Source organism: Mastomys coucha, unplaced genomic scaffold (genome assembly GCF_008632895.1).
Source record: "Mastomys coucha isolate ucsf_1 unplaced genomic scaffold, UCSF_Mcou_1 pScaffold2, whole genome shotgun sequence".
NCBI lineage: Eukaryota > Metazoa > Chordata > Mammalia > Rodentia > Muridae > Mastomys > Mastomys coucha.
The window spans coordinates 14,511,335-14,530,093 of record NW_022196902.1 but is presented as its reverse complement, the minus strand read 5'-3'; the positions used below and the strand labels follow the sequence as shown (position 1 = coordinate 14,530,093).

Below are 18,759 nucleotides of genomic sequence, written 5' to 3'. Positions count from 1 at the left end.
CAGGTATAACATATCTTGAACCTAATACTGGAGGGTGAAATAAGTCACTCAGTTAAATCAACCTAGCTGGGGAGGAAAAAGCAGAGAGAACAGTGCAGATGTGGGTCAGATCTGAAAGGGGAAAAAATGTTTTAAAGATATTAAAAGGAGTTAACACTTAATGTACCCACTGTATGAATACTGTTACATAGTGCCCACATTTGATAGTCAAATTCTACTGTTTAAAAGATAATTTATGTAATGTGTTCTATTTTTATGTTTGGTGGAGGGAAATGAGTGCTTGAAAAGCCTTTGAGGGTGATGGTTTTGAACACTAGGGGCCTGAGGCCCAGGAGGAAATATAAAGTTGATCAAGATCTCTTATGAAACACAAGATGCACTTCTGGAATGTCAGCCTTTGTCTTGAACCCAGCATGGGTTTGGCATGAAGCAGCGAAGTAAACTTCCAAATTAGAACCTGCTGTTCACATGCCTGGAATTGTCATAAGTTGAGGTTGTGTGAGCATCACATGAGCAGTGGTTTTTGGAGAGCCAGAGTCGTCTGGATACAACCTCGAAGTTTAAATGTTATGGCAGATGACTCTCCTGCTTTTGGAGGATGGAAGCCATCCTCCAAAGGGCTGTGTCAGCTCTGCAAGGTGAAACAAAGCCAGGCAAAGCTGGAATATCTGGAAACTCTCGAACACTGTCTCATGAGAAACAGGAAAAGGGGATCGGAATTTTCAGATACACATGTAAGCTGGGAGAGTTTTCCATGTGTGTCTGGCATTCCTTTCTGTCGAGAGGCAGTGGCTCTGACAGATCTTTGCTCCAGACCCACTAAGGTGCCTATTACACACAACACAGCTAAATCATTCCCTGTGAAGAGAGGGGCAGCTTCGATGAATGTTAAGCAAATGTAATGCCTCCAGGGAAGGAAATAGGTTGGCTTATTGTCAGTATTATCCAAGATTTAGGTTTTCCAAGTTCTGGGTTCCTCTCTCAGGTGACCCAACATCTGTGCAGACATTTTATAAATAATCCTGCTTATCTATGGAGCTTGGATATCTACCATAAGTGCTGATATCCTCAATGTTCTATGAATAATAAATGGCCTTGTGTTCTGACGAAGGAGTCTAGCCTGTCAGCTTGCAAGTGGGGAAACCCGCAGCTCCTTTCCAGTTACTGACACCTTAATTACTTGTGGCTAGGGCACGTCTTCCATTACAGTTATTAACTGTACTTGCCCATCCATACCAGAGGAATCCAATGGAATTTTTAAGGCTAAAATAATTCACAAAAATATCTCTACAAGCTCTAACACTAATCAGGGTAACAAAAAAGGAAAAAAATAATAACTTTTTCAAGCTCCAGGTTTAGACTGTCACATAATTCTCTTAGAAAAAATTACAAAGGCATTGCTCCATATTTGATTTAGCTGGGCACAGTGGCCGACACCTTAATCTCAGCAGTGAGGGCAGCCAAGGCAGGAGGACATATGTTTGAAGCCAGCCTAAGCTACAAAGTAAAAGCCAGTCTCAGAAATAAATAAATAAGTATATAAATTAAAATTTGAGAATATTAGACTACAGATGTCACATTAAACCATCTGTGCACAGGTATAATAAAAGTAAGGATGGCTCAGTGGGTAAAGGGGAGTGACGCCAAGCCTGAGGGCCTGAGTTCAATCCCCAGGACCCACACGTGGAAGAAAGAGAAAGCTGACCCCCAAAAGATGTCTTCTGACTTCTGAATGTACACACATGTACACACATGTACACACACACACACAGACAGAGAGAGAGAGAGAGGAGAGAGAGAGAGAGAATTTAAAGAAATGAAAATGGAAATAAAATAAATCATTAACTAAAAAAAAATTGAAGTCGGAATGATTAGTCCATGGTACTGCTAAACTCAAATCTCTTTTTAAAAGAGAAACTAGGTCTCATACTTAGAGAACAAAACAGAAAAACTTAGAAATTGTCATTTTTGTCTAGCACCCTAAAAAATGCCCTTTATTTTAAACGTAACCTTCTGTTGGCATCAGTTGTCTTTACCCTCAGCTGAGTATGATTAGTGAAGTAGAATTTTTGACCCAATGCATGGGGGCTCCAGGTGAGCCACAGTCCCCCACTGCCCTTCCTAGATGCCAGGGCTGGCTCTCAACCACAGGAAATCAGTCCCACAGCACCAGGGTTTGGTCACAGCCACAAACACTGAGAGCCTGAATCAATAACACGGATTTAGACAGGTAACACTTGTGGTCCTCAGCTGGATTTACATCTTTTACTCCCACCAGCGTGGCAAGGTTTTCTGTAAAAACCTGACCAGATTCCTAGGAAACCTTGACTACAAGTGAAGCACATTTCCCAAAGTCCATTTCCATAGCGTCCATCCAACTGAAATCCAGAGCTCAATGGAACTGACAGTGACATAATAGAACAATAGCGAGCCATGGGAAGTCCTAGGGGAAATCAGTGCTGGCCGCGTCTGAACAGCTCACGTCTAGACCATGACTAGAATTGGCTCCATTTGCCGGAGTCCACCTTGTGTGCCAGAGACTAAACAAAGGGCATGTTGTACAGGTCGCTTCTTTTCACTGTGCCATTACAGTGAGATAGATACTACCAGCCCACTGTCCAGGTTAGCAAACTGAGAATGTTGAGAGATAAACTTGTTTGTCCAAACTTCTACACTTATGGAGCTAAGATTGAAGCCAGGAAGTCCCAGGCAAAAATCACATCCAAATCCTAGCGCTGTGTCAGTCGCAGTGAGCTTCTGTGACATTCTCATAATCTCTTCTGCTCAAATCTATCCTCAGGGACAGTTGGCCTGCCACCATTTATCCCTGCTTAAAACTCCCCTCTTCTGCCGGGCGGACGGTGGTGGCGCACGCCCTTAATCCAGCACTTGGGAGGCAGAGGCAGGCGGATTTCTGAGTTCAAGGCCAGCCTGGTCTACAGGGTGAGCTCCAGGACAGCCAGAGCTATACAGAGAAACCCTGTCTCGGGGAAAAAAAAACCCTCCCCTCTTCCAGAGACTCACACTACTTTCTCTGTACAAAACTTGCCCTGATTTCACAGGCATAGAACCACTCCCAAAGCAGCCCTTCCCCAAAGACACCCTTTCTTCTGGCTCTTTACTCTCTTTGCTCTTTTTGCCTCCACCTAAACTGAACACTGTTCTTTCCCAAAACTGTATTCATCCCGTGGTCTCTACCATCCACATCTGAATGTCTGTGCCACGTACGTCGTGCTGAGCCACATCGCCCTGGGGACAGACAAATGAAGAGCTTCCACCACATTCTCCCTCAGTCTTCTCTTCCTGGCCTTTTCTATCTGCTTCTTCTTGCCAATTAGGAGCTCCAGAGTGGCAGAGTAGATGCTAAATGAAGAGATTCCCTAGTGTCAGCTGTCATTTGGTGTCACCTGTCACTTGGGTTTTGGCGTGATGTTCCACTTGAACACGTGAAACAAACATAGTCTAATGGTGACAGCCCCAGCCTCGTACCTAACTTAATATATAACCTGGAGAAAATCCCTTACATCTGCTCCTGGTGCGACAGAACTTATGAATGAGAGAAGGGATAACTAATTTATTTATGGACATATAAATTTTTGGATTAAAGAGGAGTCACACATGGTTTCTGGATGACACTCTAGAGTGAACAGGAGTGAAACATGTCAGAAACCTTTGCAACTGAGCTTACTGGAAAAAAGCCAGGGGGAACAGGGTGTTAAGGAAAAATAAAGTATGGCAGAGTATGGGCCAAATGTAGAAGAGATGTGATCAAAGGAGATCCAAACCTGTGTAGGAGTGGGAGCCAACCGCTGAGACAGAATGAGGCATGGTCTGAAAACAACACATTATTGTTCTATCTGCCATGCTGTATGCATGCTGGTTGTAGATCTTCATATGGGGATTTATGTTGGTGAATACAGATGTACAAAGACATCCTCCAAAAAGGAACAAAGACAGACAGACAGACAGACAGACAGACAGACAGACAGACAGACAGAAGGAAAGAAAAAGAGAGAGAGAGAGAATAACCACACATTTGCTTCTAAGTTACAGTGGGTATTATGGGCAGAACCAAATTCTCCACAAATGTTACCTCAGATGAACTCATGACATAATGACAACAGCCTCTGAGCCTTGGCTCCTCTTTTCCTGTGGAGTAAGTAGATGTTCTCATTGTATCAGGAGTCTGTGATTATGTGCTAAAAAATTTTTCAGTCACTAAAAGGAGTTAAGATGGACTAGACCACCTTGAACACTCCCAGAGAGTTAAAGTTTTGAACCTATATTGAAGGACAAGTGTGAATAATTGACTATAATAAATAATAATAAATTTCATGAAAAATGGCAATGAAATTCATGTCCTGACTTAATTCTGCACAAGAATCTTACTATTACTTACACAGAAGTGAACAGGCCACTTTTCCTCTTAAGTCCTATGAACCCTTCAGCAGATGGCTAAAGCCAGTGCATGCCTTAGAATACCATCTTAAGGACACACGAGGAAGTATCTAACATTACTGGAGGCCACATGTAGGTCCCCTCTCTGAAATTCTACATCCTAAGGCAACCTTGTTATTTTGCAGCTAGAAAACTAGAGGAGCCAAGAGTGAGACAACTTGGGGCATACACTTTAACCTAAGAATAGAAACACTTTCCTGGCAGAGGAAAGCCACACTATGATCTAATATAATTAAAGAATGCTGCCCAAAGCCAACTCACACTTAAGAAGATTTAATAAGGATGGTTTAATCTTCCTTTCAATGTTGCTTTAGAACAACAAGTACTTTCCCCTTTATGCCTCTACTTATACAAAGGATTTGTTTGTTTTACAAGCAATAAACTCTGTAACCCCCATAGTTGAGCAATAATCACACCAAGCTAATAAGTTTTATAATGCACTTAAAATCTGGTATGAAAAGCTTGCTCCTAATAACATTTTTAAAGCTCTAACTGGCTCTTGCAGTTTATTCCAAGGCCCTAAAATACGATTTTGAGTATTGAAATGGAATCCCCTATGGCATGCTTTCATTAGGAGAGAAAAAGAAAGCACAGCATAAATATAGACATGAGTGACTGGCTCTTTGCAAAACAAACAAAGGGTAGTACTTTAAATCATCCCAAAGACACTAGGAAAATCTCTATCCCCAAGTTGTGGTGAGAGATGACTGTTCCTGTCAGGAGAGTTGATTCAGATGCTGGCCTCGGCCTCTCTCACAGCATGATGCAGTCTCACATGGAACACCCAAGCCAGTCCTTGGAGGGACCTTTCTGAGTTAGACACTGTGAGATGAGAGAGTTAACCCATTCCCACACCCCAAGCACCTTCAGTCCTCAGCTTCCTCACCCAGTGGCAATACCTTGGACCTAGAAGTTCTGAAAGAAACTTACTTCCTCCACATAGTGGCGAAAAGCCTAAACAACAAACAAAACAAGCCAAGGTGTCCAAGAAAGTCCAGGATGACTTTCAAAGCCCTGTGTCTGGCTGCTTAGGGTTTAACAAAGATAGGCCCTGGCTGCCCCCCACCAGCTGAGCAGGACTGTCTCCTAGCCTCTTTTCTTATAGGCAGAACCAGACTGATTTTTAAAAGTTGTACCCAAGTGATATGTTTATTGTTCTACAGAAAGCCTCATGCTGGTGTCTGGCAGCGAGAGGGCTTGCGTTGACTGTGTAGCATTCCTAAATCACTGGGTCCTTTGCCTGCCCACTTTGCGCTGAGACTAAGCTCGTTCCTTGGGTTAAGAGTCTTTCCCCAGCTCCCTTCACAATCCTAATACAGCCTGGAATGGTTGATAGGCAGAACTAGAAGGTGATCACATGAAAAAAAGGACAGAAAGGGAAAACACAAGATGTGCTTTCCTTGTTCCAAGAACGGATGATCTAGTAGCTGTGCTCCAATTAATAAAGCAAAAGTAATGAACGGAAGCCATACCAGCTGTCAAAGACTGATATACACTGTTGCCCTGTCATTCACAGTGACACTGTGCTTGTTAGCATCTAAAGCACTATTGGCTCAGCTGGCATGCACCTCTTCACTCCAGCAGATACCACAGGTATTACCATGCCCATTTCATAGAGTAAAAACAACTGAGAATACATGCAGCTTGTTGGTCACATAGCCAGTAAATTGAAGAGTTGGGATTAGAACCCAGAGTTTCTGGTTTTTAACTCGGTCTCTTTAAATCCCAGACTGAGTTACTTTACATTTGACATGCATTAATGGCTCATACAAACTGAGGCCTTTTATGAACTTGAGTGGATGCATAGAGTTTCATGAAGCCTCAGAGGTAGGAAACGTTTCGATTAAGTAGAGGGGGAAGAGGTTCCATGTATTCCATGTTTATGGCTGGGGTAGGGAGGAATGGGAGATAAAGAAGCCCTAAGGAATGCGCCATTCCCTCATCATGCCTGCACTAACACTTACCATGCATGCTATGCAGAATTTTCAATGTACCTCTATGTGAATGCTGGCTCCAGAGCACATTATAGTCTCCAGTGATGCCCTTCAGGGATATGATGGAAGGCCCTGAGAAGCTGAGTTTTCAGGGTTGGGCTGTAATGGTAGAGAGTGTGGGATCATCTAAAGGAGTCTGTTTTATAGACCTCCAGCCCTGTGACCTCAGGATCCTTGGCAGCTTATTTCCTTCCCACCAAAAAAGTAAATAAAGATAATCTACCATCTTCTTTTCATCTTGGAAAACGGTCTATTTCTCTAATACGATATAAAGCTGCATGTGAGGAAGATGGATGGGTATGAGCAAATTCTGTAATGGAATTATCGGGAGACTCTCTCTTGGTATCTAGGAGTAACACTGAGCGAAGCTAGGATGGCAGAGATAGAAAAGAAATCACAAATACAGGATCCACTTTTGAGGAACAGCTCAAATGTTTGGTCACTGACTGAACTATGAAAAAAGGCCCCAAACATCAACCCTGAGGGGCTGCAGGGGTGGCAACCTCATGGGGAAAAAATGGCGACATGAAGGTAAAACCCCAGCCCAGGCTAGAGACTTCACTGTGGCCTAGACACCGTGCTGTCAACAACCGGGTCCCCTTATAGGTCATAAACACAAAATTTGGCCAGATTTATTATTAGGACTTCCCCAAGACCAAGCAGAGGGGAAACATGGCCATTTTTCTGCAGATGGCCAGCGTCCTCAGACCTGATGGGAAGACATGGGGCAGGCTAAAGTTTCTCTCACATGCTCCTAGTTTACTAGCAAGTTCAGTTGATTTTGCTTTCTGCTACTCTGGTCTAAGTTTCTTTTCTGTTCTGTAGAGATTCCAGGTCATGATTAAATAAACAGGCCACAGCCTTCCACACATGTCTCTACCAGCTTCTCTCCATAGCCCTGATTACTAAGTCTTTTCCTTTTCCTCTTACTAACCTTTGCTTATTTAGCTTCTCTCAGTTGTGTGATGTCTGAACCCTATAAGAAATCTACTACAGGCTGTGGAGATGGCTCAGTGGGTAGAGCACCTACAATCTCAATGTTCATATGGTGAGATCCAAGGTAGAGGCATCCAAGGAGGAGAATCCTCAGATGCTGGTACATCACAGGCCTTTAATAACAAAGAGATTCTGTAGCAAACAAAGATGGTAAGGATGGCTATCCAAGGTTGTCCTCTGACCTCTACGTGAATGCTGTGACACATATGGTTCCAGCACACACACCCACACATGAACATGCACAAATACGCATGCACAGTGGTGAGATGTGAAAAATAAATAAAAAGAACTTCTGTCTGCTCATCACCCAGAATGATCATGCCCTAGTGCAATAACTCTCATGGCCACAGAGGACCAGGCTCTTCACTGTGTTTATTCTAAAGGTGTCACTAGCTACTACTAATGGGTGACAACACTGTGAAATGTAATTTAGTGTTCAAACAGTCATTGTGGCAAAGGAAGAGGCAATATCAAAGCAGAGTCTGATGTAGGTCAGAGGCCCCAAAGGGGGGAGCTGTGAGCTCCTGGGGGCACCACCACAGCACACAGCTCCCACTGGAAAGTGAAATAAGAAAGAAATGTCTGCATGCTTAATATTTTGTTATTTTGGTCTTCATTATATCAATTAAACCTGAATTCTAACTGATGCACATACTTGATATTTCATTAAGTTATCTAAAAAAATGTACATCGAAGACTTTAAAAGTCATTATTTTCTCTATCTGTCTCTGAATGTCTCTGTCTCTGTCTTTCCCTCCAAGTGCCCCATCCTGGCAGCTTAGCTTTAGAAAAAGCACACACACTGCACACACCTGTGGCAGAACTTGAGAAGAGAAAGACTGGATCTAAAGAGAATGGCATCTATCAGCTCACAACACCCCAAGACTAAGCTCTCAGCAAAAGGAGATTTATTTGCTCCAGAGAGACAAAGGACAGGGAATAAGAGACAAAGACAGGAGATGGAGGACTAGGGAGAAGGGGTAGGGAACAAAGGAGAAGGGAAGGGATACTTGTCCCAGAAAGGTGGGGTTGGGGGTGTGACAAAGAACAACCTCTGGATAAACAAGAGACAGATGTGGCCCATAGGAAAATGGCAGTTTATAAAGGTAAAAGGGGAAACCCTGTGTTAGGATAAGGTGTATCATTCTGATTGGACAGGTTAGTTAGGGCAGACAAAGGGGGCTTTTGATTGTTCGACTTCAATACTTCAGTAGCTGTATCTTGGTAGTCAGCCTCAGGAGGAAGAAATAGGCAATTAAGGAAACAGACCTTGGGGGTTAGCTTTAGGAATGCAATCTAATGGATTTTAGCAAGGTGTGGGGATTGGAAGAAAAGGATAAGGCCTGCCAGAGGCATGTTTGACGTGCTGGGGCAGGCTAGAGTCTCTTCAGTGTCTCTAGTTTGCAGGGGAGGGAAGGGAGGACTGAGCCAAACATAGTTAACTGCCATGTCTGGATTTAGAGTGTCTTCTAAGGGCCCTTATGTTAAGAGCTTGCTTCTAGCCTACAGTGCTATTAGGACGTGGTGGACCCTTCTAGAAGGTAGGATCTGTTGGAAAGCCATTAGGCCCTAGAAGTATGGCTTTGAAGGAGACATCAGGATCCTTGCTTCCTCTCCTCTTTCTCTTTGTGTCAAAGAAGAGTATTTTTCTTGGCTGTGCACTGTCCTGTGACATACTGCCTCACCATTGACTCAAAGGCAAAAGGGACACAGTGATCATAGACTGAAAGCTGAGATACCACGAGGCAAAAAGAATCTATCACAGTGACAGAAAGCTCTTAAATTTGTTCATGTTTACTATCAAGACTAACAGGAAACTGGATCTACCAGCTGAGGACGAAGCCCTTCAACACACGAGCTTCTGGATTGGTTGATCCTGCATAACTAATACCCACCACTAAGTTTAAGATACATTTAAAAAGAAGAGGAGCATAGTACCCTCTAAGGAAGCATAAACAATGAACCTACGAAATGTTTCCAAAATCGAACAGGATTCTCTACAGAGGAGAAGCCTGTTCTGCTGCATTAAGATAGAAAGTGATGAGCTGGAGTAGAACATATGCTGCATTCAAGATGAGCCAGAATTGAAAGAGAGAAGGGTGACATGATGTTAAAAGACTCCAATGATGAATAGGCTTGTCATGTCCTAAGCAGCTTGGGTCCCTGAACCCAGCTAGGAGCAGCAGGGAAATGAAGACAAGACAGACACACAGAAACATGTGCAGCAAAGCTGGAACCAGAGTGGAAACAGAGGTTCTCTAATCATTGGCAACCTAGAATCTCAAGTGTTTACTATGTGCCGGACATGGGGTAGCATTAGCTCATCTCTGTAGAGAATCTCTGCAGGTGAGCAGTCTCAGGCTGTAAACACCTGAGAGAAGCAAGCTATGGTTGCTAGGCATTGCACATACCAATCAAGGGTTCATAAACACTCATACCTGAACTTATGAGGAAAGCATTTAGAGTGTCTTCTAAGGGCCCTTATGTTAAGAGTTTGCTTCTAGCCTACAGTGCTATTAGTGCTACATTGGCTCATATGGGTAATAGCTTTGCCAATTTACTATGGGCGATTGGTGTCTGAGCCTTGGACTGGCCTTGCCTATGTCAAAGTATACATTCATAGGACTTCAGTCACCTGGTGCTTTCACTGCTTCTATCAACATCTCTTATGATGTGTACCACATACAATGTCAACTCTTTCAACTGAAGAAGGTCTCAACTTTAAAACCAAGAGGGCATACCTGTTTTGTGCTTTTTCTCAGATATTAAGGTAACCCTTGATGTTCCAGAGGATTGGATCAAAATAGCTATATAAAAGAAACATCTTTAGTTTCATGATGAACGTAGGGGAAATAAAAAAAAGATTCTGGTAAAGAAAGCCAGTAGATGGATAACCACCATGCAAAGTTTATCAGATGAACTAGTCTCACTGTACTTGCTTATGGAGCAAAGTTCAATAGACAATTTCAAGTTGTTCCTTGGTATATGATAACACCCATACTAATGCTTCACCAAATGTCATTAGTTCAAAAAACCAGAGCAGTCACATAAGTATACCATGGGTCAACAGCTTTCTATGTTAGTGTCTTAATGAACAGAACCAAGAGTGAGACAGACCAATTAGAGGCTAGGTTACAGTAATATTTACTCTAGCTGCCTCTTCACAGCTTATATGGGAAATCTACCCACCCACAGTGCCAGAAGATGGCCTCCTCTGGCTACCCAATGTAGTTAAAGCTGCTTAGTCCTCAGTTGCCTCAGGTGAGTAAACACAGTACAGGGTCCACCAGATCCTTGCCTGGAATCTGAAAAAAAATCAATATCTAGAAATTGATATTTTAGAAGTGTAAAGTTTAAATAATAAGGTGGTAGTAGAATTAGGACAAGAGAGGCTATAGCAGCATGTTCAAGGGTATTGATTAACTGAGATCTAACAGGTCAACTCAGCTGACTGATGATCAGAAAGAGGCAAGCCTTTATTAGAGAAAATTTGTCACCTCCATTTAGTAGATAAATGGAGGGATTGAAGAAGAGGGTAGAAAGATGGAGGAGAAGGAGAAGGCAAGGAGAAAGGTGGGAATCGGAGGGCAGGAGGATCTGAGATGGGAGAGTTACCCTTGACTTTAAGCATTTTTTCCCCTAGTGACATGTATGAGAGATCCTCCACAACCTCCCTGAAAAAGATTGAGATGTCTTGTGAGGCAAAAGACTGCAGAACAGAGACAGGCTATCTCAACAAGTATGTCTATGTTTGAACAAATGGAAGAGCCTTGTAGGTAGGTCCTGGTAAGTTGTCAAATTTGTGTTCTGTTGGCTGGGACCAACCACACATTCATCCTCCCATTTAATGAAAGAGCAAGATATTGCCCCAGGAATCTGCTCTAGTAAATAAAATTTACTCAAATAAGAAATAAGAAATCTTTCTGCCTCACAATGCCATTCTTATTATTACTGGAATGCACCAATCACTGTATCTTTAACAAGATCTAAACACTTCATTTGTTTCCCTTCACAGAATGTAATGCAACCACAATAAAGTTGCATTCATACAACAATCTAATGCCACTGAGCAATCTCTTTCCAGGTCTGATTCACCCCTGGTCAATTGTGCTGAAGTATGCTCATATGATGCGGATTATGATGAGTAACTGATCCTGTAGACAAACATGGGCTTTGTGCTTTTCAGAAGCAAATGCACAACAGGCACATTTCCCACCTTTGCAGAACATCAGGAGTCCACCAGTATGCTCACTTTGCTTCTTGTACTTGTATTTAACAAGGTTGTACCTAACTCTAGATTGTTTGAACTAGATTGTTTGACAGGCGGTACAGAACAATCAGAAGTCATAGAGCAAACGAATAAGAAGTGAGGTACTTACTGGGTCCCAGACCAATCGAAAATGCAGCCACATAAACAAGCAAGCTGGCCAGGGACAGCCACTTGTAAGCAGTTGGGACAACTACAGGGTTTGTGACTCCCTGGTGTTCAGTTTTGCTTAGTCCAGCACTTGGTAAAGATGTGGAAGTCATCTCCCCTTTCGGCTCCATGCCATTCCCCAGGGACATAAATGAGCCCTTGCTATAGGGAGTGATTCTTTTAAAGTGTCCCCTGAGACTGCTGTTGCCAATCGACAGGTTTCCTGTAGCATAGAACACAAACTCCTCCAGGGACTGGTTAAGAGGACTATGGCTTCTGCAGATGTTGGTGAAGTTCATGTTGATGTTGAGATTCACAATGCCCATGGTCAACAGTGAAGCAGCCATCACAGAGGAGCCAATGCAGAGGAAGGTTTTGCTGCCGACATGGTCCACAAGGAGGGTTGCTGGGATGGTACTAACCACCTTGACCACTCCAACCCCAGTGGAGGCAAGGCTAGCTGCCTCATTGCTCTGGAAGCCAACAGACTTCAAGACAGTTGATGCATAGAATAGTATGTTTGGCTGGCCGGTAGTTTGGACAAAAAATACCAGGGTCAGACCTATCAGGATTCTGGTCCTCATATTGTCCTTGGAGCGAAACAGGTCCCAAAACCTGTACTGATACTCATCTTTCAAGGATGATTTGATCAAAGAGAGTTCTTCAGTGGTATCTGAGACCGCTCTTAACTTCCTGAGGACTTTGCCTGCAGCCTCCTCTTGCCCCTTCATCACCAGGAAACGAGGACTTGGGGGAAGAAAATACATTGCGATTGCTTGCAGAACCCCCAGGGGAATCACGAGGCCAAACATATACTTCCAACCATTGGAAATGTTGGCAAATGCGTAATTTGAAATATAGGCAAAGAGGATGCCAGTGACAATCATAAGCTCATTCAGGGACACAAGAAGTCCTCTCCTGTGCTGGGGAGCAATCTCCGCAATGTACACACACGTGGCAATGGAAGACAGGGAGATGGAAACCCCTATGGCAACTCGCCCCACGATGAGGAGCATGTAGGACAAACTCATTATCAAGGCCAAGCTTCCGAGTCCTAGGAGGCAGGATGACAGGATTATGGCGAGCCGTCTTCCGTACCTGTCTATCAGCACGCCTCCAGTGAGAGAGGCGAGGAATGCCCCAATGAGGAGGGAGCTCACAACCATTTCCTGCTCGTGGCAGGTTAGGGCTAACAGCGTTCTGATCTGCAGAAGGGCTCCAGAGATGAGCCCAAGTTCATAACCCACCAGGAGGCCGCTGATGGCTGCAGTAACAGATGTCAGGAAGGTAAACATGCTGGGACCTACAAGCAGAAAAGAGAAATGGTGAAATCAGTCCAAGAGACCATCCCAAACACGTCATGTCCAAATGGAGATTTGTCCCTCAGTAAGACTTTCATACTGTTGGCTTTAGACACACATACAACCAACCATGGTTAAAAACAAACAAACAAACAAAAAAAAAAACATGGTAGAATAAGACACTAGCCAAGAAGATAATTAACAACATCAGGAAAAATAATTTTTTTCTTTGTTGTTTATGCGAAGATTCATGGAGGCATTTATGAAGGCTGGCTTCCTTCTAGTTAGAGTGTTGGGTCTGTTTTTAGTCAAGAATAAGTAGCTATGGTAGATAAGCAGCTGGCAAGTGATAAAGACAGAACGAACAAGGTTACCAGTTAGTGCACGCCTCTGGCGTTGTATTAGATGTCCAGATAGCCTGCTTGTCCCAGCCCAACCCAGTTCTTTAAAGACAGACTTCCAAGGGCAGGTAGGAGGGGAGGGACCTCTACAAGAAGGTATGTATTCCTGGCTATATAGAGCCCCACGGAAACCAGTGTCTAAGTCTCTTGCCTTCATTCCTTATTGGCCACCACTAAGCTGTACTTAGGCTTTGCCGAAGCCATAGAGGTGGGAGCAGGAAGTGTAGAGACCATTGAACAAAGTCAGGGGTATATCAAAAATAAGGAAGGGAGAAATAAATGGGGAGCAAGCAGACCTCAATGTCTGTTACTCATGGGATGAAGAAGGGGGTGGGATGCAATAGAGGGGAACAAAGGGGATTGAAATTTTCCTTTTTAATGCAAAACCATAGGAAAAAGGGAAAAGATAAACAGTTATTACTTTTCAGTAACCAGTATGCTATATATACATAATGTATATATATATGTATGATATGTCACATTCTAAGACATATACACACATATATACATGTATATATATGAAGATATAGACAGATATAGATGAGACATAGATATCTTATACTGTGACAAGACCAAAACAGAGCAAACAGGAAATGTTGTTGGCAGGAGGAAGAAATGTACATAATATAATTTAATATCATATCATATAAATTTTATATTAATATATAATTGTATTACATAACTAATAATATAAATTTTGCATTTATATTCTATTTTATTTTATTTTGTACTAGATAGAGTGGCAGCCATTTCTGGGACACAACAGTGAGTCTCTTGCCATGTCTCAGAAACAGTGAGAAAGACAGCATATAGTATGTGTACCACAACATGAGCCTGATGGTAAGGAAGGGTGGAGAGAGAACTTGGATAGCTACAGAGGAGGTGCTGTGTGTAGGGGGAAGTCACCGTGACACTTTTCATTGTGTTCCAAGTACAACAGACTACATATCCACTAAGTCAGAGAGTATAGGTGCCAAAGTTTTCCTGGTTTGGAAGGTGTCTTAGTCAGGGTTTCTATTCCTGCACAAACATCATGACCAAGAAGCAAGTTGGGGAGGAAAGGGTTTATTCAGCTTACTTCCACATTGCCTTTTATCACCAGAGGAAGTCAGGACTGGAACTCAAGCAGGTCAGGAAGCAGGAGCTGATGCAGAGGCCATGGAGAGATGTTTCTTACTGGCTTGCTTCTCCTGGCTTGCTCAGCCTGCTCTCTTATAGAACCCAAGACTTCCAGCCCAGGGATGGCACCACCCACAAGAGACCCTACCCCCTTGATCACTAATTGAGAAAATGCCCCACAGCTGGATCTCATGGAGGCACTTCCCCAACTGAAACTCCTTTTTCTGTGATAACTCCAGCCTGTGTCAAGTTGACACACAAAATCAGCCAGTACAGGAGGTATGATTGCTTTGGAAGAGAAAATCAGTCTTCAAGGGCCAAGAGTGGTCACTGGTTTCAAGGACTTCGCTGACAGAAAATGATTTTGGCTCAGATTTGAGGGCTCAGGTGGAACTGGAGACAAGGCAACAAACACAAGGCTTTCTGTCAAGCCAAATGAGTGCCCATGAGTATATCTTTTCAGGAAGTGGGAGTGGACTAAGCTCCCACTTGGTTGGTACCTCAAATGGCACAAGGGTCGAGCAATCAAGTGGGTGCTTCTACAACACTCAGTACATGTATGCGTGTTTATATAGACTGCCTGGTACAACATGCCCTGCCCGGAAAAGTCAGGAACGGAACTGTTTGTGTATAGTAACAAGAAACATGGACACCAGAAGCATCATTTAGACTAAAATGTTTTTTTCATTTCCCCTGAAAGATAAAAATGTCCAGAAGAGACACATGAGTATCTGGGGCAGATGGAGGCTGGAGAGATGGAGTAAACATGGTGTTTAAAACCACGGAATGTGGGAGGTCACATAGGAAGATGGAATGAAAGAAAGGCAGCAGGGCTAGGATGGGGACCTTGACACCTCCAAGATAGAGGGCCAGGAACAAACATGGAGAAGCAGTGACTCTGAGCTGGCTGGGCTGGAATGAGTGTATGTCCCCCTCCCCCCTCCCCACCCACTATCATTGGCTGAGGTGCCGCCATTTAACTCTGCCTGCTCCTGAAGGTGAACAGGGTGCCATTTTTAAGTGGTATTCCGAAACCAAGCATGGGGTCACATGCCTTTAATTCCAGCAGTCAGGAGGCAAAGGCAGGAAGATCTCTGTGAGTTCAAGGCCAGCCTGGTCTACCCAGCCAGGGCTCATAGGGAATTCAGCTATGCTGAAATAAATAGGTCAAATTAAGATGATCTAGGTACCAAATAGCTAAGGTATTCCACCAGCAAGTTAGTGGCATATGGAATAGACAATTAAAAATAAACAAATAAATTGGGGCAGGTGCCGTAACTTAATTGGTAACATGCTTGCTTAGCATGCGCAAAGCCCTTAGTTCAGTTCCTGTCACTGCATCAAGACCAATTTGGTACACATGCCCGTGATTTTAGCACTCTGATGGTCTAAGCAAGAAAAAGTTCAAGGTCATCCTTGGGTACACATAGAATTCAATGTCCACCTGGGCTACAGAGATTATGTCTATACATAAATAAATAGATGATAGATAGATAGATAGATAGATAGATAGATAGATAGATAGATAGATAGACAGATAGACAGATAGATAGATGGAGTGAGTGAGTCATGGTAAGATAGACCAGTGAATAAGAATAAAATAATCTACATCAAATAAGTCAAATAAAATTAATGTATAATAAATAAGCCATTAGATTAAAACTAATTGTATCAGCAATCCATATAATCAGAAAGTAACTATTAAGTACCTTTATATAGCAGGTACTTTTCTAGGTACCAAAATACATGCAAACTCACATACACACAGAGAGAATGAAATAACGTAAATATGGTCTCTGCCTTCAAGAAATGTAATCACCTGGGGACATTTCTGCTACTTAGTATGCTTATTTCTTTTTAGCATATACTAAATGGCATAATCTCTTACAGATCCATCCACGTCCTCGGTTTTCCTTTCTCTCAGGCGATCTTTAACATTCCCATAAGCAAATTCTTCTACTGCAAAGAAAATCAGTGAAATCCTCCTAATTGGATAAAAATAGTATTGTCTGTCTGTCTCTCTCTCTCTGTGGGGTGAGTGAGTGTGTGTGTGTGTGTGTGTGTGTGTGTGTGTGTGTGTGTGTGGTGTACATGATGAGAACAGAGGACAACCTTTGGGATTCAGGTCTCTCCTGCCGTCATGAGATCTGGGGATAAAACTCAAACATCCAGGTTTTGCGCTTTTACCTGCTGAGATATCTTGCCAGTCCAGGAACACTCGATTATCCACCCTTCCTTCTGCAATTACTCATGTTATCTGTGTGTGCTGTATGGACTTGTGCATGCATGTGTTTCTCAATTGGCAACTGTGGGCTCTCATGTTCTGATTGATGCAACTGGTAATTCTTGAGAGTGAAACCTTGGAGGCAGATGGGGTGAGGCAGCCAAAAGATGTTCACACTAACATAGGTGGCCAGGGTTAAGGATGTAGTAAAACTGACAGCTGAACAACCTAGGAAACAGATGGTTGTCCCTGCAGCCTCCCCTTCCTTCCCTTCCCTTCCCTTCTGGAAGATGGGAAAGGGTGTTTGCCTGCAAAGGGGACTTCTGGTGTTTCAAGGGTTCCCTCCTTTGATGGTGGGTCTGCTGCTTTGCCTTGGAGAGATCTGCAGGAGTCAACAGCATGGTGGCTTCGTGTAGTCTTATAGAAGAACTACTCCTTAGGGGAGAGGGGCCTGGCTGCCTCCTGCTGCTGCTTTCTGGACTCAGATCACTTGCCTCTTTCCTTACCCAGGGCACAAAACACTGACAAATCGGGATATGTGCAGGGGATCTGGAAACCATCAGGTTTGTGAATGTCCTTAGGACCTGGAACACTGAGTACAGTTTTTCAGCCATTAGCGATGGCATTTCTCTATGGATTATTGAAACATTTTACTTTAATCTGCATATATCACAGCATATTACTCTCTCAACATCTATCTGTTTTATCTGTCTCTAGCCAATTTACCTTTAAAGGTTAAAACCTTGCAGTAGGATATTCTATGACCTTAGTGGTATGGGAAGAGTTTACCAATGGTGGTAAGAATTAGGGACTTAGTCTTTTAAACTCTGATTGTCCTAGTTGTGTGCTTCAAGGAGCACTATCCAAACTACCTTCCTCACCTCACTGCTGGGACTTACGACAACTGAAGTTCCAGTTCAACCCTAAGCCTGCCCCATTGGTTTTGGAATTCTAGCTCACTGTATAATGTCTCCAAGATGGCCACCTTTTCTTCTCAAGACCTCCAGCAGAGAACATTTACCAGGTACTGCTCATTCACATGAAAGTCATAAAGAGACACAGATGGGCCGTTTCTTGTGTCTACTTTTTGGTTAATGATGATGATAGAAGCAATATGTCATCCTATAGATGTGAGGAAGTAGACATTAATTTTCCCAAGAAATCTGGCAGTAAACTGAATGAAACAGGATGTGTAGTCTGAGGTAATGGCAGGAGACAAAAAGTCTGTGTTTGTCAAAAAACAGATGGAAGAGTTTGGGGCAGCAGGATAGCTTGAGGTGAAGTAGCCAGGGCTAAAGTGAAGAAGAACACCACCCAAAATTAATGTAAAAACAACAAAACCCATTCCCGGATGTCAAGTCAAAAGCTAGCTTTTGAAATCGTGACCCTGATTCCAGTTTCCCATCTTTCACATGGCTTTTCTCAAAAAAAGTGCCACGGGGACCTTGCGACTTGGTACGCCGAAGCAAGCAGAGGGTGGGAAGGGAAACTATTGGGTGCCCACAGGCTGTGGGGAAACTATTGGGTGCCCGCAGGCTGTGGGGAAACTATTGGGTGCCCACGGGTGGAAATGGAAACTATTGGGTGCCCACGGTTGGAAAGGGAAACTATTGGGTGCCCACAGGCTGTGGAGTTACTTTGCTGGTCCACACCTGCAATAGAAAAAAACCTGGTGCCTTTTGAGTCAGTGAGGATTCCATACGAAGGCTATATAAAGATGTGACCACAATCAAGATGTATACAAAGGAGCTGTAAGACCCACAGGGCCACACAGAGTGGGCTGGCAGGGGGCACTGGGCAGGGGACAGCAACACTGCCTGCCACAACAATAGCCACACTGTCTCTGCTC

At 43.3% G+C, this 18,759-nt stretch overlaps 1 protein-coding gene across 3 annotated transcripts in view; it reads right to left on the bottom strand.

Annotated features, from left to right (window-relative positions):
* Positions 1 to 18,759, bottom strand: part of Slc2a12 (solute carrier family 2 member 12) — a 56,781-nt gene that overhangs the window by 24,464 nt on the left and 13,558 nt on the right. For all 3 annotated transcript variants that reach the window (XM_031380577.1, XM_031380578.1, XM_031380579.1), the window contains exon 2: positions 11,828 to 13,168. In XM_031380577.1, the coding sequence (XP_031236437.1) occupies positions 11,828 to 13,168 (1,341 nt within the window). The remainder of the gene's footprint in view (positions 1 to 11,827; positions 13,169 to 18,759) is intronic.